Here is a 25,457-nt window from a genome sequence, read left to right as displayed (position 1 = left end):
GATAACTCTGAAATCTTTAGGAAATATTGTGCTTGTTTTTTTTTTTTTTTAGGCTTGAAGTAAAAGAATCACTTCTTATCATTTAAGTGTAAGGCGGCGAATTTTTTTTTGTTTTACAGGTAGACTATATCTGCAGTCTGTTGAAATGAAGGTGTTCTTTCGGGAGCGAAATCCAACACCATATTTTAGTTCTAGCCTGAGCACAAAGGCAGCCAGGATCCAAACTTCCGTGTGACTCCACACCCTGTTTTCCGGGGAGCCAGCAGAGATCCAGCCCTTCAAACACGCTGCTCTCTTACGTCCCGTCCGTGAGCAGTGAGCTGGCCGCGGCGGAGATTTCTCCTTTGGTCGGATCTTATCTTTCTCAAACCGAGCCCTTTTCTGTGGCTTTTTTTTACGCGCTTGTCACAAAGCGGAGTCGTAAAGTCGGCGCGTAGGTGCGCAGTCACCCGCAAATCGGTTTCGCCTTTTGCGCTGCGCCTCCGTGGCAATGGATTGATTTCAGTGTTTTTTTTTTTTCTTCTCTCCACCGACCTCTGCCTCGACCAAGTTGAGAAAACAGTCTCCCCCTAACCTGCGGCTCTCTCTTTCACAGCTACATGTTTCATCCGGCTACTTTTTAAAACTACCTGGCTCCGGATGGTTCTGCACATTTTAGGACTTTGAACTTTTTTTCTTTCTCTCCCCCTTGTGCATTCACAGGAGGTGGCCTTGGATTGTAAGGATTTCTTTTTTTTTTTTTTTTTTTGTTGGGAAGCTTCTCCGGGGTTCCTGAAGCCTGCAAAGATTCGTGAAAAGTGATGGCCGAGCGGGGAGCTCTGTCGCTCCTCTCTCTCCTCTGTCTCACCTTTCTCTTCCACACGGAGACCACCGCGGCAAAGCATGTCGACAAAGGTAAATCCCTTGAATACACTGCCAATTGTTGTGCTGTACGTGTGCTTCTTCACGCCTCGGTTGGAGAAACTTACCTGCATTAGTTGACGGGGGGGGGGGGAGAGAAAAGAAACGCACGGAATGCAAGCTGTTGGAAAATCAAACATGGAGCCAGGAGGCTAAATCTGCTGTGTTTCGGTCAGCTCTTGTTGCACCATTAAGTCAACTTTAAAAGTAGGCTACTTTTTCCACCCTATTTAATCAAAGAGCAGCCCTGTTTGAAGCAGTAAAGCAACACGCTTTTCACACTGGTGTCCTTTTGTCTGCACAGAGGCTGACGAGATCTCTCTCTCTCTCTCTCTGGTTTGTCTTTTCAAATGATTCATTCAGACATGCGGGAGAGTTTGTTTCACAAATGTTTGCAGGTGGACCTGAAAGGCAAAAAAAAAAAATAGCACATTTTGTTTGTTGGAATGAGATCATGCATCTGTCATGGGATCGCAAATGATGGCAGTAACTTGAATCTGGAAAGAAAACACACACACACACACACACACTATGCAAAGACTCATTAGGGCTCACTGTCAGGTAATAAGCCAGCATCATCAGTCCAGCAGACATCTCATTACCTGGGCGTCAATACATGTTTAGCTGATGGATAAACAGAACCCAATTCATTTTCTTCTGTTAATTGTTTTGAAGTTAGGACAGTGGACTGTTCTGCAGTGTGTAGCTCATTTTCTGTCTTATTCCAGCTGTTGTGAGACATTTCGCTGAGGTGATTCCTGATGTGAGATGTATTGATTTGAGCCTGTGTTTGACTGTTACACACACACACACACACACACAGAGCCATGTGTGTGTCTGAGATAAATTGGAGACTCATGTGGAGAAAAAAAAAAGGCGTTCCAGCCCTTATCACATACCCCATCATGACAGAGTCATATCTTTATCACTTAAGCTGTTAAGACGTTATCAAACACAGCAGCATGTGGTCTGGGAAAATTATGAAAATAATTCACTCTTGTGCAACATGGCCCAGATTCTTCCCCCCCCCCCCCCCCCCCCCCCACATCGCTTATGTGATATGCAAAGTAGTATTTTCTGTGTGTAAAAACAAAACTTGAAAGCTTCTTGTTTATTTTGCTACTTACAAAGAAAGATGAATGTGCAAAGCAGACAGCAGGCCTTGGAGTGACAGGCCGGTGCTAGGTGTTTGCGTGTGGAGCCTGATGAAAGACCCTCTCCTGCATGAAAAGATCTCTGCAGTGGTGGAAGGGGAGATAGAGAGAGAGAGAGAGAGAAAAAAAAAAGCCCCTCCTTGGCTTTGCTGGAGATCAGTACAAAAGAGAGAGATGGGGGTAGGGTGAACAGGCTGACTGTCTGGAAAGTAATAAAACCAGGAGATTAAGGGGACCAGGGAGTTCCTTTGGGAGCTTTGATTGATTCCAGAGAATTGGACTGGGACCCACACGCAGAGAGAGTTTCAAATTACTAATTGCGGGGTCCCCTTCTCTGAAAATATCTGTTTATTCAAAACACATTGCTTTGAGGTTCTGGCTGTGGTCAGAGCTTATCAAAGTTGGCAGAGTTGAAGCCTGGACTTTCTGTCTGTCTCATTCAGTTTGGGGACAGGCATGATACATGGTCTCACTTTTTTCAAGTTTTACTTTGAAATAACCTTTTCGGAGTTCAGCTTTTCATTTACCACTTCCTCCTCTGTAGCGCTCAAAAGTTGTTAGAACTTTTAAGAAATACCTCCAAAGTTTATCTCTTGTAAACAAGTCCCTGTTAGAGGAGTGTAAAATCCATTTAGACCCTATCTTATCTCTGCAATCCTGCCGGGAGGGGATTGTGTGCTGATTGTCTCCCAGCGGACAATGCAAATAACTTGCGGAAACGTGTAAACATTTGGCAACCACTCTCTGCTCTTACAGACCACTCACCAGGTTTTTTTTTTCAGGCCCACAGACCACCTCAGACGCAACATTACCCAGGCTTCATAAACAAATCTGTGTTTTCTTTGGCGCATTTCTCAGTGGACTCTGCTGCTAAGAACATACTTCACCACCTTTTGTGTCGCTGTGTTTGGAAATGCCTGGTTGAGCCTACGTCCCAGTTTGTGTGTGAAAGCAGAAGGCTTATAGTTGGATACTTTGTTCATCCTGAATTTAATAGTGCATAGTGCAGTCATAACCGGCACAATCTGAGAGCAACATGTTGTAAATGTTTCTGTTCTGGACGTTTACACAGATGAACTTTACAACTACATCGTCAGGCTAAAACAGCTGAATCTATTCCACATGTACACATCGTGTAGGGATGAGATTAAAAGGGTTGTCATGCAGAGTCACCTGCTGTCTCTGTTGTATACGTTTTGCCGTTTACTGATCATTTATTTATGGGCTCCAATAGCTCATAAAGTCCTAATGACCTCCATCCACTAGAGACGAATAATTGCTACTTGGCCAAGTCTTTGATTCATCTGCCTCACTAATGAAACCTCCCCTATTAGGAAATGCTACAGAACTGCCGTGGCCACTGATTTGGAGGCTCACTTTGTCGCTGCTCATTGTGATAGGTGGCTCTGCAAGGTCGGTAGTGCGAGATATTGGTTGAAAAAAAAAAACAACGACTTGTTTGTTCCTTTTTTCCTATTTGCTTTTCAGCTGCGAAATCAGCTCGTTCTGTGCTTTTTCGGGGTTAAAATGACTGCAATTATTGAAATGATTTGCCCCAACAGACACAGCAGTTTGTCACAAGTAATTGGCAGGGTTAAAGACGGATCAATATCCTCTGAATACATGGCGTGACATCTGCTGGTGCATCTTTTTTAGTGTTTTGGGTTCAGTGTAATCACCTGCTTTCAGGTTTAATGGTTCAGCTGACTTTTTTTTGTAACCAGTGGGTCTGTTGGTGTTTTTTCTGACGTATTGCTTTTTGTCTGTTTGCTCTTGGACTGCTATGCAAAAGCAGCTATACAGTGTTAACACTGCGGATCTGTTCATTTGTAGATGCAATAAAGTATTTAGCAAGGTCTCTATCATTTGCAGCATGGAAAAAATGCACACCACTGAAACGATCTATTTGCCACTGTTTTAAACATTTACACATCTGCAGTAGGTCACATAAAGCATTTTTTTAAATTTTTATTGAGAAACATTCAACATGTTGTTTAAAACCATAAATCCTACAGGCTTTAATAGCCCCTTGTGTATTTGTGTAGACGGGGCTGTCTGGCTGCTGATTTCTGTCGGTAGTAAAAGAAGGGCTGTTGTCAGTTTAGAGACGGAAAGGGTCATGGTTAAAAGCCAGAAAGGATTAGGAACAAGTCCGTGGCTTCTGCTGACCCCCCTCAGATAAAATTGCCTCTATCAGAGCTGCTTCTCGTGGTGTGCTGCAGAGAAACAGGACTTAAGGATGATATTCCCGTCTCTCCACTGCAGCAAACATTTGTCATGTTGTCCCTTACATGCTACCGTTGGAAAAATGTATTAAGAGCCTCAAGATGTCCCTCTTTAGTATTTTTGCTCTCTGAAAGGCACCAGAGGTTAGATGCTGTGAATGTGTCTACACCTGTGTCATTTGGTTCCACAACATCCTGCTTATAGATACTAGCAGCTGAAAATATTCTTTGTAATGTATTGCAGTTGTTAAAGAAATGTCTATCAAATTTATATGTCAGATATTCTGAACCACAGAGATTATCAAAGCTTTTTTTTCTCTTCAGAAATTGTGTAAGCAAACTTCTCTTCAAGCACGGGTAATTATGGGATCTCAAGTAACTGGAACCTAGCTATTTTCATGTTAAAACGTTCTACAGTTATAGCAGCGGTGTCAGTTTCATCGGGGCATTTTGTGTGCTTTCTCAGAATAAAGGCTTTTCCCTTCTGCTAATCAATTATCCAGGGGAAGCTGCTCCCTGGAAAAAGGAAAAACCTTTCCTTTAATGTTGTGCAAAGGGGGAATAGATATAGTTGTTGTCCTGAACCATCAGTTTCTCTGTACTTTGAAACGCAGTCTTTTCCGTGTTGTGATTGTTCAGCTCACAAAAAGAAGTTCACATCAAGTGAACTCTTCTTGAAAGCTCAACTTCTCTCAGCTTCTGAGGTGTTCCTGCTGTGACTAAAAGAACAATGTCGGACGCGGCACCTTTCCAATCTGGCTGCTGTGTGTTTCTTTGTGTCTGCTGCTGGCCCTTTCATGTCCAAACAAAAAGGCTTTAAAAAAAAAAAAACTTGCTGCGAGTTTAAAGAAGTTGAATAGTGTCAAGAGGCCATAAAGATGTCTGTGCGTCCATGTTTGATGACTCCTCTGAGACTTTAGAACAACCTGAGGAGCATTTCTTCAACTGTATTTTACCTTTTGCCCGAGACATGGCTGGAAACACGCCTGCCTCGCTTATTTCTGTTTCCTGTTGCTTTTATTTCTGAAAATAGAAAGAAATGCAAAATGTCTTATTCACAGTGGTCTGTCTTGCTCTCCAGGCTTCCCTGTTCTGCTGTGATTGAATGATGCTCGGGCTTAATGACCTACGGGACAGCGCCGTCTTTTCAGTTTCCATGGAGCTAACACACATTGCAGCAGTGTGAGAAAATAATATAAAGTAGACTAAAGCTATGTCTACATGTCAATAAGAGTCTAGTTCGTCATCTCAGTCATTTTTGATGTTATGTTCTTTAGCTGTTCAAGACTTGTTACAGTCATTCAGTTACACCTGCAATAGGAAAGACGTTATTGACGTAATTGCCAAATATATCGTTTCTGTTGTGGTAGAATTTCAAAGACTGCAGATGCAAGCATCTTCAAATGTACTAAAACAATCATTGTAAAAGAAACCAACATAAGAATCCTTGGGGTATCTGATTCGATGCATTGATAAACCTTTTCAAGTCTTTGTCCTGTAAATGTGAAATCAAAGCAAATATGAATTATTCTGACATGCAACACATTTTGCCTTTTATTGGATAGAACAGCTGAAGAGAGACAGGACATGTTAGGAGCAGAGCATTGGGGGATGACATGCATCAAAGGGCCGAGGTCAGACTCGAACCCACAGCATCTGGGACTAAGACTACTGTCTCTGTACATGGGGCATGCGACATAACCGCTATGCTAGGCCCCCCACACGTAACACTTGACTGACGCTTTTACCTGAGACACAAACAAGTTGTCTGAACTGCAAGTAGTGAATCCTTCAGAATGACTCTTTAATATTCATGTTGTGCTTGACTGCAGTCACAGTTGTTCATGTTTTACTGGACAGTGTGGCATTGCTCTGTCTTTACTGCAAATAGAACAAACTCTCTGCTTCTGTGTTTCAGTGCACGCCCCTTGTTAAAAGTGTCCTGCATGCAAAGACAGTTTGATATTTTCTGGCCTGGCATTCGAGCAGATCCTTGACAGGAATGGACTTTGTTGCCTCCAATGAAATCTTAGAAATGCTCAGCAATGCTGTGAGGACTTTTCCTCCCCTAAATGTTCCTCAAACTTTTACTATTTTGGTTGTGCACAGCTCCTGTCATGGTGTCTCCTGTCAGTAGCAGCTGCTCCAGATTATGACACATGCAAGCTGTGCTTGTCAGAAGAGCCTGGACTAATGAGTGCAAGGCTCTGTTCTACACGGGACTGATTTTACAGCCCTTTGGGGGGGCGGGCTTAGATATCATCGATATTTCCAGTAAAATAAGCTTTTTCAAATAGTTGAATTCTCATTTTTTAAACATCTAAATGTTCGTTGTATATGTCTAATCAAGGTTGTTTGGCAATTCGGGTAAGACGTTGAAGGACAAGAAGTTGAAGGACAAAGCTGGTTTAATCTTTTTTTTTTGAATATCCATATCCAATAATGAAGTTTTGGGATTGTTTGATAAGGGTATCCGGCTGAAATCGGTGATGTCAGACCTTAATATTCCAAAGACGATATCCAGCCTTTCTGTTGATAAAATGACAAAATAATGTGCGATCTCCGGTGGGATTTTTCTGTATTGGCAAAGAGATTTTCTACAGAGACATTATGAACTTGAACGATGACAAAACTGCAGTCTCATTTTGTGAGAACTGTTCAAAGTAAGTGAGTAAAAAGCTGAAAATCATTAAACCAAATTTCAAGCTTTTGTCCATGAGTTTAAGTGTTGTGCAAAAACTAAAATCTTCAACCTGGCAGCTGCTTTCCGAGTCAGTTGCTCCTCTAAAGAACCTTTTATATTTAATTATATTTAATGCAATTGTAAAGTGTTGGATTTCATTCCTGGGAGCAGATATCGTAAATGAAGAAAGACTGATGTTGTGAGACAGCTTAAGAAAAGCATATGGTTGTGTTGTACCTGTTGGTTTCCTGCAGCTCTCAGACGTGATTTTATTCTCTGCCGTGGATTTGGAGGACATCCAGGGGGCCATGAATTAACCTGAAAGGCTTCTCAATGGTGTCGATCAATGTGTAGTGCAGCTGTAAAGTAGCTTGTGCTTCAAAGACGATGGAGGCAAAACAAGAATCAATTCAGCTTTTCCAATACAATGATTTTTGTTCACCATAATTGTCCCGTATGGACGGTGCAATTTGAATGTTGATTTTACAAACTCAGAGTTGTTAGAATGGATCCCATTGAGGTGGTCAGATTAGGGCTGAACGGATGTTATTTCTTACCTCAATACCATCATTGTCTTCACTATATGTCATATTACCAGTATTCCCTTTACCAGCATGTGAATATGGGCCAAATCTTACATACACATTCATAAAGTATCAATCACCCGTGTGCACACACAGAGCCTCTGATCCTTCATTGACTCAAAGGAACTTTTCATGAGCTGAAAGACTGTGGGGCAGTCGGAAACAGAGAGAGGATTGTGAGTCCCGCTCAAGCGAGCTGGCTGCCATCATCTTGTGCCTTGCCTGTGTCTCTTGGCAGCTGAAGACCTGTTGGGATATGTGTGTATGTTTGGGTGGGTGTTTGCATAGGCGTGTGCCACCCATCTGGGCTTGAACAGCTGTTTTATCAACAAGGTTCAGAGAGTTTCCTGACATGAACTCACTCTCTCATCGGCAAGTGTTTACCTACTTTCACAGAGGCGATGGGGCAGAAGTCAGGCTGTTTCCACTGAGCCTTCGGGTTATTCTGTGCGGCAGCTAGAAACCTTGGTGTCACTGATTAGTATGTGGTCAGCATGAACTTAGAGAGACACAGAGCATGAAAAGTGTGTCTTCATTTACCACACTGCTTATATTATTATAGGGATTCTTTTTTCATTGCGAAAGTCTTTGTTTAGTTTTAGACTAAATTGCAGCGTTGCCCACAGCTGTGTATTGCATAGTGATTGGTAGTTGTATGGTTTTGGTTTCTAAAAATGTGAGTTTTATAAGATTCACACAAACCAAATAAAGTCTCCCATTGGGAAATATTGACGCATGTACTGGCAAGGGTTGGTGAGATTTTTCCACAAATAGATGCTATGCTTCAATCAAATCGACACCGGTACTCGACTAACTCCACCAAAGATGACTTGTGTTTCAAAAGATTATGAGCTGCTGCGAGTGGACATCCATAGAAACCTCTCTGGACTTCAGTGAGAATACAAGAAGGTGCCATTTTTGTGTCCTATACGCAGTACTTTTCCATGGCACTGTCTCAGCTCGCAAAGCACTGCAGAACTCTGGATTGTTGAGTCTCAGACTTACAGTTTAAAATATTTAGGGTTTAGTGGTAAGACCAGTGTCGGCTCTGTTTTAATATATCAACTAGTGTCTCAGCTCATCCTGGAGCCTGTCCAGTCAACCTCCCAGGTTTTTATTTTGATGTCACCTGCTGCTATGGTGACCCCTGGAAAAAAATCTCTGGGCATTAACTGATGTTTCTGCTGCTAAATCCAAGCTGAAATGAGTCTTTGAAGCAGTTGAGCAGTAGATAGAGGCTCCTTTGTGCCACTGGGAGCTCCCTTCTGGCATGGGGCTCCACTGACTGCACTGTACCGACTTCTCACAGAGTTATTGGAGCCAGTTTCTCCTCAAGTCTGAGCTCATCTGAAGTTAACAGAGGTCAAGAGAAGCAGCTGAAATGGTGAAATTACCGCTTAAAGCCTTTATAATGCACTGCCCATGATGTAATGGAATTGGCCCTCTCTTTTGACTCTGCTTTCTTGGACCATCACAGTTGACTAAACGCGTCCCTCAGCAGTTCTTTCTTGAAATACGGATGTCTTTTCTACTTTTGTATCAAAATGACACAGCTGTAGCATAAAGTAACCCGGAACTTGGTAATAGAAAATGATATCTGCCCCTTTAAGTTTGATTTCCAGAAGCAGTGTGGTGAGAAATCTCCCTGTTGATGAAAAAGTCAACCCTTAAAACGTATTGAGGCTTGTTTTATTCCAGTATTTCAAACCGGGTGATTCTGGCTAGGTCTTTATTGCCTTCAAGATCTGCATACAAATTATTAAAATGTCTGACCAAGATGTCATGAGGGGTTTATTTTAGTTTTCGAACACTTGAATCCACACCTTTGTGACTATGGTAATAGGAGCAGACCCTACAACCTTTCCCCAGTTATGTGGGCCCTTTACCTTATGTAGATTGCAGTCCTTGACCTTTTGGGAGGATGATAATGTGAGTGTGTCTTTTTCACAGAGTCTGATAAAAGAGGTTTGCCTGTGATGTGAAATTTAAGATTGTGAGAAACGAGTTATTTTCCTGACAGGCCTTTCACAATACAGAAGAGTGTTGCACAAGTTTCACATTATGATAGTATGAGTCAGAGCATTTCTGTTAAATGCATTGTTGATACATTTTTGTAGTAACAACAAGCTGAAGAATGGCTTTGTTTTGTGTTACAACCCCAGGGCATGATCAATTGTTCACACATGTTCATAAACTTGGGGCAAAACTGCTGTTCACCATAATAAACCATTTTACATATATTTTCCAACGTTAAAAGCATTTTTATTTGCTGCCCTTTGCGACATAATTTTTTACAGTGTGATGATCTGTGGGCCCCTATCGCAAGAAGAACTGCAATCTGGGCAACAACAATGTTTTAATCCATGTAAATGTTGCAATGGTCAATGAAGATATACCTCCATCATGGGGTCAAACACCTGTCATGTGGTCCACTCTCTGTCGATGTGACGATTCTGCCGCTTCCTTCCTTAGCTGAATCTTTCCAGATTAGAGATGAAGCATTATTTTTCTTACATGCTAAAACACTTTTGTGGTGAAGTAGTGTATTCAGTAAGTGTCCCTATACCGTGTTACTCTGGTGAACATCCACTCAACAAACGAGCTCTTACCCCGAATACAATACAACCGAGTTTGAATCACTCTTGGGTGAAGCTCCACAGAACCTGATAGCAGCATCTTGGACGACGCAGTCTCTTGAGCTGTGTCTAAATACAGACATGACCTTCCTCTGTTTGATATCGTTGAGGAAGAGGAGGATGAGCTTTGTGAGTTAAGCAGGTGGAGGCAGGGCAATAAGCCCCCAGAAGGTGAGGTTTTAAAAAAAAAAAAATCAAAAAAAAATCCAGCATTTAGTTTTCTCACCCATCAGTGTTGGAAAGCAGCTGCATCCATTCCCTCTTATTCTTTAACCGTTGTCCCTTGAACCTTGACTCCACTCGCTTCCCTCCCGGCGTTTCCGCCTCTGACAGGTCACTCGGCCACCGCAGCACCAGCATGGCTGCAGGATGGATGGCTGCCAGCAGGGAGCGGCACCTGCGGAGGAAGAGCAGGAGAGCAGCATTCCATCACAGGACCTCGAGACACAGATGTCATATGAGACACCAGGGACGTGTTGGAGTGGGGGATGGGAGGGGGGGGGGGCCAATGGCAGAGGTTTTGGCATGGTGGGGCAGTAATGGGGTGGGATAGCAGGCCAGCTGCTACCAACACATTTTAATGAGGTATCCCGTCAAGAACACAGGGAGATGAACATTAATGACTACAGCTAAACATGTCTGTTCATTTATTCCCTCCTTTTCAATCACGCTAGAATGAGGTTCATGGTGTGTTTGGTCACATTTTAATTGGGTATTGCTTCAGTGCCAGATTTGAATATAGTTTGGTTTGTAGAGCCACACCTATGATAATTTGCAGAATTTTTTTATTGGTCTAATTATTGGATTGGTTAATTAATTTTTTAATCTTTGCAGTCATAACTCCTGAAATCCAAGGTGACATCTTTTATTGGCTTGTTCAAAACAGAGTTTCAAAAGCCAAATACTGTCAATATAAAATAATATGGAAACACAGATAAATCATCACTATACAGAAGCCTTAGGCCAGCGCCTTTTTTTATATACAAGCCTATGGAAAAAGGATGACGCCTTTTCAAAAAGCGCTGGGTGATGTCAAGCGCCTTTCTGACAGCTGACCAATCAGGACGAGTAGTAACCTACGTTCCTAGTTACCAGTGCCCAAAAAGATGTCATGCACCCAAAAACAGCGAACTTCCACCAGATATGTGTCCGTTACGTGTCCGTGCATCCTCACCCGTCAACACCCACTGGCTGCGTTCTCAGTCTACAGCATAAAGAGCACAGCCGGACAGCTGGAGTACGGAGACAAAGGAATTTCCGCGGTAATGTTACGGATTCACTCGCGACAGCACGAGATAATACGATGTTTGTGGTATAAAACTCAATAAAAACCTCATAAACACATAAACAAACACACAAACGGTCGTTTTTCTGAACCGTCAGAATGGATGTTTTAATGTTGTATCGGTGTCTGACTTCCCGTCCCGTTTGATGCGTCGTGCTCCGGCCGGTTCCGGCACGGTTGCACCGTAGGCTAGATCCCGTTGTTAAGGTTACAGAACACACAAGCATAAGCGCTCAAAAGCCGCTGAAAGCAGCGCTTTTTTCTGAAAAAAGAAGTCAAGTGTGAACACGGCCTTAAGCAGGAAATGTTTGAATTAAAAAATGTTTGGCCTGATAATCAAAATTGTGTAACAAAGTTATTATTATTATTTTTTTTATTATTCACCAACTGTTTCAGCGCTTAGCTGTGAACATTTCAGACGATAAATGAGTGTAGAAAACACAACAGGTTATACACTGAAGACCTTTTGTGTAGAACCATTTTTCAGAAATGGAATGTGTGTGTATGTTTCTCCCATGAAGGACAACACGTTGTTTAGAACCTTTTCCCCACCAACAATAAAGGAGTTTTAAATTCTGGTTGGGGGAACAATGCAAAATGCCATTTCTGCTTTCATACTTCATTTACCTGAAGTGGTCTAAATTAGTCCTGAGTGCATAAGCATGTCATTCAAGCTTTCAGGACACCGGCTGCACAAATTCACTCAAATAACACACAAAAAAACCCACACACACTCATAAGCACTCACGGAGCAAGATCCTGAAATATGTCCTGCAGTCTGTTTGTGCCATATGCCGTGGAATATTGTGGTGAAGTGTAGCAAGTCTAAATGAAAATTCAACCAACACGATCTAATTAAGCAGGTGTGAAAGCAGCTTAATTTAGGTTGCTTTTGGCATTTCTCACAGGTCCATGTGCAGCAAGAAGCAACGGCTCATTCAGCTCAAACATGTGAATACTTTCATTAAGTCTGGGACCAAGTTGCACACTTTGATTTGTCCTGAAAGGAAGATGTCAGAAGTGGTCTTGGGTTATAAAAGGTTGTGGTTTTATTAGCCACTGCTAGCCTGTGGGGTGCTTTTTGTTACGGAGTGACGGGGGACTTAATAATGGAACTCTCTAACCCAATGAGCCTTGAATCAGTGGAGCCCCTCTTCCCCTTCTTTGTCCCTCTCCCAATCCCCCCACAGTGCCACTGCATTCCCAGCCTGGCGGGGCAGTGTCTCTGGGCCAGAGCCATGTCACGCACCCCTTTCGGCCCCAAACGACCGTGGTGGGGGGGTCAGGGGTTCAAGTGCTCCCCGTGGGGCAATGCACGGGATGCCTAGCGACGCGGTGGCTCAGCCCAGGCACTGGCTACGTCGGTAATTAATTTCTAATGAGAAAGAAATTGGCTGACCTCGCAATAGCTAGCCCCTTGGCTCTAGCTCACTATTACTGCCCCTTTCTCATGTTTTGGCCTTTCTCCCACACAGACTTCAAAGCCAAGGCGAGGATAGCCCCTCCTGGCTCGACGCTGATAGTGAAGTGCTCAGAGAACATTCCTTGCGTGCTAGACAGAGGTTGACTGTGGATTTTATGGTCTGTGCTTCTGCTAGTCCCACACATACCTGCGGTTCATGTGCACGCTGTAGAAGCTTTACTTTGTTAACCCCTTCTCATGTGTAGCGACACAAATACAAGTGGCAGTGTTGAGGATGGAAAGGTTTCTTGGCCTAGATAGGGGTACTTTATCCATCTGTGTTTGGGGAATTTTTTTTTATCAAGAGTTGAATTTGTTGTTTTTCTATTCCTCCTGTGATCAAAGGTTTCAACTAATTTAGCAGGTCTATAAAATGCTCTTAAAGGATTACTCTTAATATTTTGGGTAATTTGCTTCTACGGTGTCTTTTGAAGATAAATAAAAATTCCGTGTTTGTGCACCGAGATAGTGTTTTGATGCACAGCAGGGCGGAATAGCTAGTCCCTCTAAAATTAAAAGGATTACCAACCAGTAACTCTAAAATCGTCTTATTAACTCTGCTTAATGTGTTTCAAAAAACTAGTCACTGGTACCTCAAGAGAATTATTTTTTTTTCAGAAGCAACCGAGTGCATGAAAGTTCGGTCAACTTCACCGTAAAGGAAATACTACTGAGTTACTTTTGTTGTTTTCATGGTTAAAAAGTCACTCTTTGTAATTTTATATGTCTTTGGAGGTTCATAGTGTTGTAGACTGGCTAACTGTCTTTAATGGGCTTGTAATTTGATATTAAAGAACAAAAAAAATAGTTTCCCGGTCAAAGATGCTTAATTTAAGCACAGTTTCTGTGTGTTGTGGGTACTCTGGTCAACGTGTCAGCCGTCTGTATCAATAAGATTTCCTGAGGGGAAACAATTGTGTGAAATGCAGGAAGCTATTAGGAAGCCAGGGACTCATGTCTCTCCCTGCTGAGTAAATAGTGTCTGGGCCGCCCCCCCCTTCCCCATTTCATACACTTTTGAATGAGCCTAGCACTTGTAACAATAAAGCCAGGAAACGAACTGTACTCACACAGGAGCGTGCAGGATGCTCATTGTGCTCCTAATTGACCAAACTAGGTTGGGTGATAAAAACAGAATTTTCTCTTGGTTAGTTGAAAATAGCTCAAAGGTAGCATGCAGGAGTTGTGGTTCAAAAAGCATCTAATGAGGCAGTGTTTTATTGCATACTTTTTGAGGTTGTGATGGTCATTTTTTTTTTCACTGACCCAGTTTGTGTGAATTTTGATCTCACAGTTTGAATCCAGAGCTGCCTAATGCTGCTTGCAAATGTATGCAAGTTTGTGATGGAACAACAACAAGTGCATGAGAGAACAAACATGTCACCCATTGTTGTGATTCCTTTGTGTGGACCTGTTTACTACGTGCTCACCTCACCTGGCTGTAACATGCTGTTTTCTTTTCTTTTTTGTGGAATTCAGGCTGTGACTCAAAGACAGACAGTGTTACTTAAGTTGTCACCTGAGAAGCCCTCCAGGGGAAAGTTGTTTTGCCCTTGAGTGCATCCCACCAATAAGCGTATTTGTGCTGACCTGCATTCAGAGAAGATTGCCAATGTTGTTGGGATTTGGGTTATTCGGCTTCCAATCCTTCCACTGATTAGAACATTAAATTCAAGTTTGTGTGTGTTGAAGCTATGCCCATTTTTTGCTGAGCCATAAGCTTTTTCTTCCGTGAGCATCTGCTTCATGCCAATTAAACAAAAAAGATTTAAATTAATCCAATGAACTAGTTTCAGTTTTCAGAACCATCCTGGTTTCATTGTTGGGTAAGGGATCAGTGGTTATCTGGCCCACATTTTGTGCTTAGTGTAATTGATATTCGGTTTAACCTAGATTAAGTGAAACTAAGCAGGTTGGCATTGAGGATTTTTCCAGATTAATTCCAGGAGTCCAATTTATGTGTGCTGGCCACTCGCCCTGTGTCATCCCAAACGTCTGCCTTACCTGGGATTTAGTAGCATATGAAAAAAGGAAATGAGATCAGAGGTGACGATAAATCCTGCAGCAAAGCCTCCCTCAGAGAAAATGAGATGCACACATGGCAATCGTCAGTCACCAGCCGCTCATGTCCTCGTTTCGGATAAATAGATTTTGGGTGCTCAGGTGATGGGATGTGGTGCAGTTATTCCAATTTGAGTTTTGTCAGCTGATGCCATTGTTAGTTTGGCATTGCATTATCTTTATTGACTTTCTTGTATAGAGATGGGCAACCAAACAATTTTGGTTGGGGGTCGGGATAAAATTGTACCTCCTGTAAAACAGCCAATCACACAGAAGAGGTAGCTAAAAAAAATGTTTTAAAAGTTTATTGTTTGAGCTGCATGTGAAGAAGGTGAATATCTTCAGTAAAGAAAAAAAAAACCGAGTTGGCAGGGTGATGAGGAAAGTGAACTCCAGTTATCGTTCAAAGATAAGAAAGCTGATGACATAAAATGGTGATATGATGTTCTTGATGTTAGTGGCAGCTGAGCTTGTACACTCTTATCAGACAACCTGAGTCCAGTGTTAATCTTCACACCATTTTCTAATTTAGTCTCCTGACGAAAACATCCTTTATATTTAGTCAGATATTATTCATTTGTTATTGATTTAACTAAGTCAATTTGTTCACTGACTAAAATTGCACATCATTTTAGTCGACGACAATAGAAGATATTTTAGTCAGCAAAATCAGACGCGAGCTTTTATTTTTATTATCAGAAGGTCCAGGGGGCGGGGCTTGCGGACGAGAGGCTCCAGGCTGCACATTGTTGTACTCGCCACACACGCACACCTTTTGATGACGTATGCTATGGTTTACAATGATTTTAGAACGGCTGAGGGGGTACGTGATAATCGTCACTTGTAATGTAGTTTTCGTTTCGTCACATTTTCGTCAATTAGACGATGAAGTAATATTATTTATCAAATCGTCAAATAGGGGAGTTTTGTCTCGTCATAGTTGACTAATTTAAAAAGACCTTCGTCAACGAATATTTTCGTAATTTATTTCGTTGGCGAGATTAACACTGCCTGAGTCGACCAAAGGTCAATGTTGAGACACTTCTATCTTAAAACTCCTTGATTACATTTCTTTTTTGACCAGTTGCATTATATTTGTTAGTCGGAGATGTTTGGGATGATTTGACTCCCACGTCAACATAAACACACACAAACTGAGTTTCCAGAAAAAATCTGAGTTTAACCCAGCAGGGCACCATAGAGACGCAGATATTTAACATGCAACTGTTATGTCCTGTGTTTTCTGTTGGTTTAAATATCTTTCCTAAAGGAATTAAAGCCTAAATAATGTTTTATAGACAATTTCCACAAGCATAAAATACATGTTTAAGCCTATAATCCTCTGTTTTCTATTCTTTATTATCACACTGGTAGCAATATCAAATTCTATTGGCTGACAACTATTAGCCATCAGCCCTGTTCCTGTCCCTGATAATATTAGTTACAGTTTTGAAACGGGTTGCTTGAATGGGAGCATGTGAAGAAATGTGCTCTCTGAGAGGCCATGTTCCCTTTGTTGTTGTAGTCTGGAGTGATATGTTACACTTCACACCAAGAGGCTTTCCACTACCCATTCACGCCATGTTCACAGACTGGTAGGTTCTCCATGTCCCAGCAGATTTGCAAGCAACTAATTTAGGAGTTGTTAAGTGATTTAGCATCTGTTTTTTTTATAGGACCCTTGTGAGCCACAACTGCCAGCCCCCCTTCTGCCCATCACTGTCTCTGCCTGTGGCTTCAAGGCTGCCTTTGAATTTCAATCAGCCCTGGATGCATTGTTGTGTTTATTTGAGGGGGATGGGTCAGGCAGAGTGTTAGTTGTAGCAGTAACTGGTTGTGTGTGTCAATCATATATCCAGCGTGACCAATGGGCCCCTCGTTCGAGGCTAGTTGGTGCATTCTCAGGGGGCACGAGACTTTAACTGCTGCCCGCGGGGGCGAACCCTGCCCTCCATTCTTCACACATCACCCTCCCTCCTGTCGCCATCCTCCTCATGAGGAGAACACAGGCAGTACAATCAATAACAGCCTCACCCTCCTTCTCTGTCCTCCGCCCTCCCCCTTCCCCCCCAACCCCCCTCCGACTCCTCCTCTGGTCAGCCGCTCCCTGCTTTCCATTTATCAACACTGCGTTTGATGTTGGCTTCATCATTCTCTGTCAGCGCCTCAACACCTCCATGTGTGTAATTGTATTAGATTCGTCATGGTGGCGGGGTTATTTGGCTTGCCTCAGCTGGTACTGGGCCAAAGGGCTTCTTTCCATGTACCTGCAATCCAAGACATCAGTTTTAAGCATATTTTGTGTTTAATTTATATCCCTGAGGTGTTGTATAGGGTTGGTTCAGTGGGTTTCCCAGAATCCTAAGGTACATTAAGTTCTATACAAAGAGGGGCTCCACTAAACACCCTTTACATATTCCCTTTTGTTTCCTGCATGCTTCTGTCCTGCCTGCATCATTGTCTCACTCTGGAATAACCTTAGAAAAATATTGTCTCTAGGTATGTTTCATGTGTGCTCATTAGCAGTCAGAATGAGCTAATGGTGAATATAATTCACAATTACAGCCTTAATGCCCCACAAGGGAAACATGCAGTAGTGAGTGGATTTGTGGTTATAGGTGCAAGTGTGTGCTTCAATCTAAAGATAGTCAAATGTGTTTATTATAAGAGGCGTTTGGGTGAAATTAATTCTGTTGCGGAGAAATCTTAAAAACATGTTGAAAATCAGACTTGGACAGGTGTGGTGTGTTGGATGTAAGAAGATTAGCGGCATATTTGCACATTGGATTTCGGTCTTTAGTGGCAGCATCACCATTGGTGCTCCTATTCCATTTAGTTGCATTCACCTTTGTCTCATCTAATCCCTCCATCAACTAATGAGCTCTTATTTCCCCTTTGTGAGGCTCTTATGTACAACCTGTTGTTTGGGGATTATCTAGTAAATGCATGTTTTGAGAAACAATGGCTAGATGTACTGGGAGAAATGGGAAAGATGTCGTAGGCAGTGGGGAGTGGGGAATGGGAAACACTTTAGAGGCGCAGTGAGAGAATGTGTCTCTGCCGATTACACACGGCACCACAACCTTGGCGGCCACATTAGATCTCTTTCTTCATACACCAAACTTCCATTAATAATGGATACAGCTCTCTAGCTCTTTTGCTTTCTCTTCCCCTCCCCCCAGCATTGCCCCTCAAGGCGTCTCCCCCTCTCTCCTCCCCTGTCTCACTCCCCCCCCCCCCCCCCCCCCCCACCATCCTGTCCTCTCCTTCCTTCCCCCCCCCCTCTCCCCACTGTTTCAGCTGTGAAACTGCTCGCCAGGAGCCATGGCAGGTGTGCATACATCATTGTGGTGCTGGCCACACAGCCTGCAGCACCCAAACAGTCATCATCAGACACACACGTCCACCTGCCCAAGAAAGAGCCTTGTTGAATACTTCAGTGTGTTTGGCTTTCGGTATTGTAGCAGTGGGCGTTATCTGGTTTGAAATGTGGACATTATTTAGCGTGTTTGCTTTCTCCTGACAGAAGCCTTCAGACAATGACAAATGAATGACAAACAAATCCTGCAGAGATATTGAGAATGAAATGGAGTGCATACAAGATTTTCTTGACACTCTTCTGCATGCAAGATGAGGAAAGCCTTGTTTTATTAATATTACTTCCTGCTTGATTGTCACATCGTTATTGCATCTGTCATTTGATCCGAGATAACAGTCCCTAAACACAAGCCTCTCAATACTTAACCCTTTAATGTTCTTACATCAGGCTGCAGTGTAAAGATGCAATACCAAACGTCTGTAGTTTATCACAAGAGATATCTACGTCTTTAAGCGCGTGCAATCCACACATGGGGGGGAAAAAAACAATCAGGAGACACACTACCTTGATGAAATTGAGTGTCTACACAGTCGTTTTCATTTAAAGGTGTGCGGTTGTCGGTCAACTGCAATTGTTTCCTCAACAAAATAATAATATAATCTTTCCATCTTGAGCCTGAGATGGACAACATAAATCCCAAAGATGTGACTGTCTATAGATTTAATGCATATCATGGCACAATTTTTGCCACGTTGTGTAGCTGACGGTAAAGAGCACACACACATGTGACACTGTTAATCACGTGTATAGGCCGATCATGGATAATAACACAGAACATAGCGCAGTCCATTTGGCATTTGAAAGACACTAATGCAATTCTAATCCTCCCAACATGATATATGAAATACACAGCACATAAGAAAATGGGTGCTAGATGTGTTGACACAGTCTTTCTCAGAACAATTAAGCCCACTGCAGATTCTCCTACTTTCCAGAAATCCCTTTGCATTTTCTCTTAAGCCACGCAAGACACATAAACGTTTCTTTTATTTAGAAACGAATGTGAAGAAGTGTGTTCAGGGACATTTATATTGTACAGGGAACAAAACTTAAATATTGGTATTATTTTGTCAGACACCAAGAATAGAGTAGTGACCTGCTGTGGGATTGTCCTTATGTTACGCATGCCCCGATGAGCTCCATCTAACATTTAATGATTGATGAATTATGTACCACTGACTCACCGTAGCTTGTGGTTCAGCTGCTCTGACAGCAGCAGCCTCATATTTGGTCTCTGCAGCACTCCAAGCTGAAATTGTGGTTGTTTTCTTTAAAAAAAAAAAAAAAAAAAGAGCCGCCTGTCTCAAGTCAGTCAGTCACGGTATGTTTTGAGTGTCTCTGTGACAGGTCTTCTAAGACAAGAGCAACAAACACATCAGACTCATAACACCAGTAACCAGGGTTTGTTGGAGCCCCTTGTCATGGCTTGTCACAGCCAAAGAGAGTACAACATAAACTAAATCAATTAAAGAGCGGAGTATAGGGTGGTGAGACTACCACTTGACAGATTAAGGAAAGGGATACAACACTGGGATTATCCTTATCTGCTGCAACCGTAAATATCCCTTACTGTATTTATGATACCCTTAATGCTGTGTAAAGCACTTTCTGCTACTAATCCTGCTGTACAACACAATTCCCACAGAAGAAATACGACTGTCACCTTAATGGTTTTAGGTGCAGGGTCTCACACTCGCCTCTGTATAATCTCTGTAAACGGACATCTTCCTGTGAACACAAAAATGTGTCGACCAGGAACAAGATATTTGTGTCTGATGAGTTCTTGCTTCAGTTTGAACTCCTTTTTTTTTGTAGTTAAAGCAGAATTGGGAAAAACTCATGGTTGAGCTAGCTTTGGCTGCAATCCCGGATCACATCGGCTATATGAAATGAAAATGAAGCTCTTTTTACGTTCGATCTCAAACAGATATCAGCATGCAGTATAACCACAGACAACAAACTGGTTGCAGATGCGGTCTCTTCGCTCATGCTCAAGTTGACAGACTATTAACAATGACCAGCACACCCAGAAGGAAGTATTGGTCTGGATATCTCTCGTCTATTCTTCCGGTATCTGCTGTCTATACTTGAAGCCTCGTCAGATGATCGTTGATGCTTTCTAGGATTGTAAACCATATGATCAAATGTCACTTTACGAGAAGTAGGAGCAAACAGTGGCTTGGTTTCTATTAAATAATTGCTGACCTTCTTGACTAAGGCTCACATTGCAATATGAATCAACACACACAGAGGAAGCTGTGAAGACGGGATATTACAGATGGAGGTTTAAGGCTTTAGAAGTTGGGAGCATTGCCCATCGGAATTTGTTTTCCTTTTCCTCACGGGACTATCCTCCCCTCTCCACCCGAGGCGATCTGTCTTCCTGTCATCCTATTGATCCCCGACAACGCTCATTGATATGGGGAAAAGGCTACAGAGCCTGAGACGGGAGGCTAGTGGCTGCTGTTTGACATTGAGAAGGTGTGTAAACGGAATAAGGGGAATGATTCATCTCGTTCAGGATGATATTCTCAGTGCTGGATACCTTCCATCTCTACTCAGAAAATATCTGGCTCCAAGGGAAGACCAGGCTTTTATGAAAGGCAACCATTGCGATGTAAGAGTGTAAATAAAATGCAATATCATCTCCACACAGCCATCCACAGACGGGTGCTGGAGATATTTGACCTTGAGATTATGGATAACAAAAGCCTTTCAGTAGGGAAGTACATACAAACAAGGGAGTTTAATCTCCAAGCTTCTAGTGGCCTTACTGTGAATGTCAGCTAGCTATCTATCTGCAAACAATCTCCCTTTTACAGTTAGAAAAACAGGAGATGATAGCAGCTTCAGATGCATTTTGATTGTTTATTCAGCTGAAAATTATACATATCTCAAAATCCACTCAGAAAACTACATGTGCTTTAGTTTTCCGAGCCACTGTTGAATTTTGATTTAAGCTTCATTTACATGCATATTGAATTTGTTGTGCGCCATATGCTCCCGGACGTTGTCATGGGATACAGGCCAGGCTCGTCATTTCCTTTTTTGGAGGCAGCTGAGCTCATTCACTTGTATTTGTTTTAAGTGATGAGATAAGGAGAGGAAAAGTCCCTCCTCTGGTGGGTAAATGTTAGAAAGAACCAAATGTGTTGTTAACTCTGACATTTCAGTGTGACATATTCAAGCAACCAAACGGGTCATCCTTCAATGTAATATTACACCAATGCATGACATATTAGCCATATATTTTGTGTTGTTTGGAAACAGCAAAGAAGCTAAAGTAGCCACTGCTTTGTCTGTTCAGCTCAGTCTTGTCAATAAATATCTCTGCATGTATTCACTGTTGATATGAATTGAAATTTCACCTTTTTAATGGACATGGCAATAAAATGTTCTGATATTGTTTTGCCCTTCCAGATATATGGATACCAAGACACCAGCATTGGCTGATACCCAGTGTGCTTCTGGTCAAAAATTAATAAAAAATACATCTAACTCTTTTTTAACTGCATCATACAAACCCTGTCTGGATGTGAATGAATGATATAGGCCTGGTTTAGTACACTGAATGAAACCAAGTATAGCACCTACTAACAAGTTGAGCCAACATTAGTATCAGACAGGACATGTTGGGAGGAGAGAGAGAAGGCAGCCTAGGTCCGACTGGTGTACACTGGGCACAAGACATAACCTCTTGGCTATACGGCACCTCGAAACACTGATTTGAAACCGTTGTTGACAGTGGAAGTCAAAGAATGTGTCGCTCATGTGTTGTCTAAAGCAGTGGTTCCCAAAGTGGGGGTCGCGGCCCACTGGGGGGGTCGCGGAACACTGTTAGGGGGGGTCTCGAGATTCCTTTCAAAAACATATAAAAATGGTTTAAAATTGGATATTTCACCCATTAATTTGAAAATACAGTAGGTAAAAAAAGTAGTTTCTTACAATAAATTACAAAAATAACATGATGGTGTTTGGGCTATTGTTTGCTGTTTTAATGCCAGTGTTTTGACCTAGTGCGTCAAATGTGGGGTCCCAAGTATCTATCACCGTCATAATGGGGGTCGCAAGCTGAAAAGTTTGGGAACCCCTGGTCTAAAGGTTTGGAGAAGAATAAACATGTTTTTTTAGGGGTTTTATACAATTATGGTGTCAGATCAGTGCATTGAATGGTGGATAAACTCCACAATGAAATGTCCTAAATGACTTAGCCCAAAGAACTTTTCAGGCAGCACCAAGAGGCTCTTGCTCGGTAATTTACAGCAGCATTAACTCGGCACGCCCCATAACACTCTCCAAGCTTTTCTCTAACCTGGGCTGGTCTGCCAGGATCCTTCCATTCAGTCGTTACTGAACTTGTTAGTAAATCAAGACCATTGTGAGGTGCCAGAGAAATTGCCTGTTAATAAGCACTATGCCTAGTCAAGTGGTGCAAGAAGCATGGGGGTCAGGCCCGCCTTCCAATCATTACACCTCACCCACTTCCTCGTAAAAAAAAAAAGGCCCCTAGACACTACGCTACAGGTCGCCATGGAGACCCAGGACAGGCAGCAGAGTGTGAGGTGGGGGTTTAGGGTTGGGGAGCGGTGAAGACGACCATTAGCAGCCCTTTCCTTGGTAATTAATGATCATTCCACTGGCTCAAAATCGGGACTTGGAAAAAACAGACACTGCGCTTTTTTCGAAAGCAAATGTCACAATGGCAAGACATACGACAGCGGACTGGAGAGGGAAGGGGGCTGAGATGGTTTCTGTCATGGTTGGAAAATGGTGACGGGATGTCAAGGAAAGCTATAATGTTGCACAAGAGGGAGAAGTGATGGATGTGAGAGTGATTTATGGTCTGGGTGGATGGAAGGGGATTGTGTGCAAGGAAATAATAGATTTCATTTGCATAAAGATCGCTCTACACATAAAGGTTGTCTTTTGTTATTCAAGGGCAGAATGATTGACGTAAAGAATTTACCAAGACCGCCTCTGACACCCTTACATTCATGCGACACTTTTTGACTGGTGTCTATCTGGCTGCGCTAAGCTAATCACTTGTCTAATCGAGTTATGAGCGCTGTTCACATTGCAAATATGAAGTTCACATTATTGGGTTTGTAATCAAATCTGAGGTCTGCTTGCCCTTGGGGGATTTTCAGTCAGCCAGGCAGCCAATCAGCCAGCCACAGCAGCTTTGAAGTGCTGGTAGACCAAACTACCCGTCTCCTTCCTCTCCTCCAGCAGATAGTTCCTCTCCGTGCCGCACAAGCAAATGTGCACACACTCAAGACACAAAAGCAAATCTGTGGGCAAAGGAAATGTAAACAAATGCCACACAGATGTTTGAATATGGCTGATGGGCATAGACAATAGGATGGCATACACACATCAGAACAATCAGTGGCACACAGACAAAGAGTTTCACCACTCCATTCAGTAAGAGCCAGTGTTGTTGTACTCACAAGATTTCTGCATGCACTGTCTCAGTCTGGGCTCACTACCCACATACAGCCCTGACACTACACCTTTATCATACAGACATACTGCACAGATAAAGTTTGATATGAAGGTGAAACAAGGGATTTGATTGTAAATGTATATTTTGTCTTGTGTTTTTGGAATGTACAGATTATTATGAGACATTTGAACGCAACAATTTTCTTCACATTTTAATTTGGAAAACACATAATATGCACTTTTTAGTGGTTAATATGAAAATATGTTTAAGAGAAGGTACTTTTATGATTAATATCAACCCTTCAAGTAGTTTGATTCTGAACTTCACTTATTTTGCTCATATCATCAAAATGAAACGTAATAAAGAATCAAATGGCAAACATAACGATGATAAAATCTTTTTATTCAGAAATATCTGAATGCATTCAGGGGACCACTGGAAATATCTGTATTACTACATATATACACTCTGCAAATGAACTGAACTCAACAGGATTAAGGCCTCACTCTTCTGCTATTGTTGTTTGTGTTAAGACTCCATTCTGTATACAGTAGGTCCAGTTAGTGATACAGGCGGTGGTTGTTGTTATTCTAGGCATTCCTGCTGAGGGATGCATTATCCTCTGTGGCATGGCGGCGAATTCTAGCATGTCTGTCACCCATCGCCTCATCCCACAGGCGCTATCAGTGCTCAGCCTCTCACAGGCATGCATGTACACACTGTATCCCACTCTCTTAATCCGCCTCTCTCTCTCTCTCTCTCTCTCTCTCTCTCTCTCTCTCTCTCTCATGGCTGCACCTCTTATTTATCTCTTCTTTCTCCTTTGCTGTACCTTCCCTGCCCTCCCTCCCTCCCTCCCTCCCTCCTCTCTCTTTCTTGCCTTCCAAATGCAGTGGAGAGTATTATCACATTGGAAGCATCCTCTCTGCAGCCCAACAACACATAAAAAGAACCAATATGTAGATACACACACACACACACAGTAGAGTAGCCTTATCAGCACCCGCTGGTGACAGAGCCTCAATTAATTCTGTCATTAACAGAATCCCATTACTCCCACTTCCGTCTCAATACCACAATGTCTCACCCACACGGATGGAAGACACCACTACCACACACGTATTATGCTCACACACACAGATGCCAGTTCTGGCCTTTTTCACTGACACCCATTTACATCCTAATGATGGAAGTAAATCCCCCCTGTTCCATCATATGACCTTTCAACCCTCCTTGCGAGTCACTGTTGGTGGAGGGAGGGGTGAGAGGGGAGGGGTGATGGATAAAGAGCAGACAGGCATGGTGAGGAAGAGGAGGGGAAGCGTTCAAACCGAGAAAAAGGGGGTTACTAAATAATTAGAAAGCGTGTGCCACAGACAGTCAAGGTGAGAGACTCACACCTCGTACATCTCAGTTTTTGTACTTTTATTTTACTTTGTGACCTTCTCGCCACCCTACTTGTCGCCGCAGCTCCTGAGCTACACAAGGACCAGCGGTAGAGCTGCTCATGAGACTCCGGCCCATTTCCGTTCGAAGGAACCGCTTGTGGGCCAGCCCGTCTCATGCCTGATACTGATTTCCCTCCTGCTGCTCACCCTTGTCCGTCCCTTTGGCTCTCTCGCCACACTGATCTCTGCCACAG

At 42.6% G+C, this 25,457-nt stretch overlaps 1 protein-coding gene across 18 annotated transcripts in view; it reads left to right on the top strand.

Annotated features, from left to right (window-relative positions):
- The first annotated feature begins 263 nt into the window (after window positions 1-263).
- The window catches only part of neo1a (neogenin 1a), a 167,340-nt gene continuing 142,146 nt past the window's right edge, over window positions 264-25,457 (top strand). For 10 of the 18 annotated variants that reach the window (XM_061030579.1, XM_061030541.1, XM_061030532.1 and 7 more), the window contains exon 1: window positions 265-894. In XM_061030579.1, the coding sequence (XP_060886562.1) occupies window positions 801-894 (94 nt within the window). In that variant the 5' untranslated portion in view covers window positions 265-800. Of the gene's footprint in view, window positions 895-25,457 lie in introns of all 18 variants that reach the window. The other 8 variants (XM_061030615.1, XM_061030568.1, XM_061030524.1 and 5 more) reach the window with 2 other exon arrangements.

Source organism: Labrus mixtus, chromosome 1, assembly GCF_963584025.1.
Source record: "Labrus mixtus chromosome 1, fLabMix1.1, whole genome shotgun sequence".
Classification (NCBI taxonomy): domain Eukaryota; kingdom Metazoa; phylum Chordata; class Actinopteri; order Labriformes; family Labridae; genus Labrus; species Labrus mixtus.
This window is presented reverse-complemented; position numbering and strand designations above follow the sequence as displayed.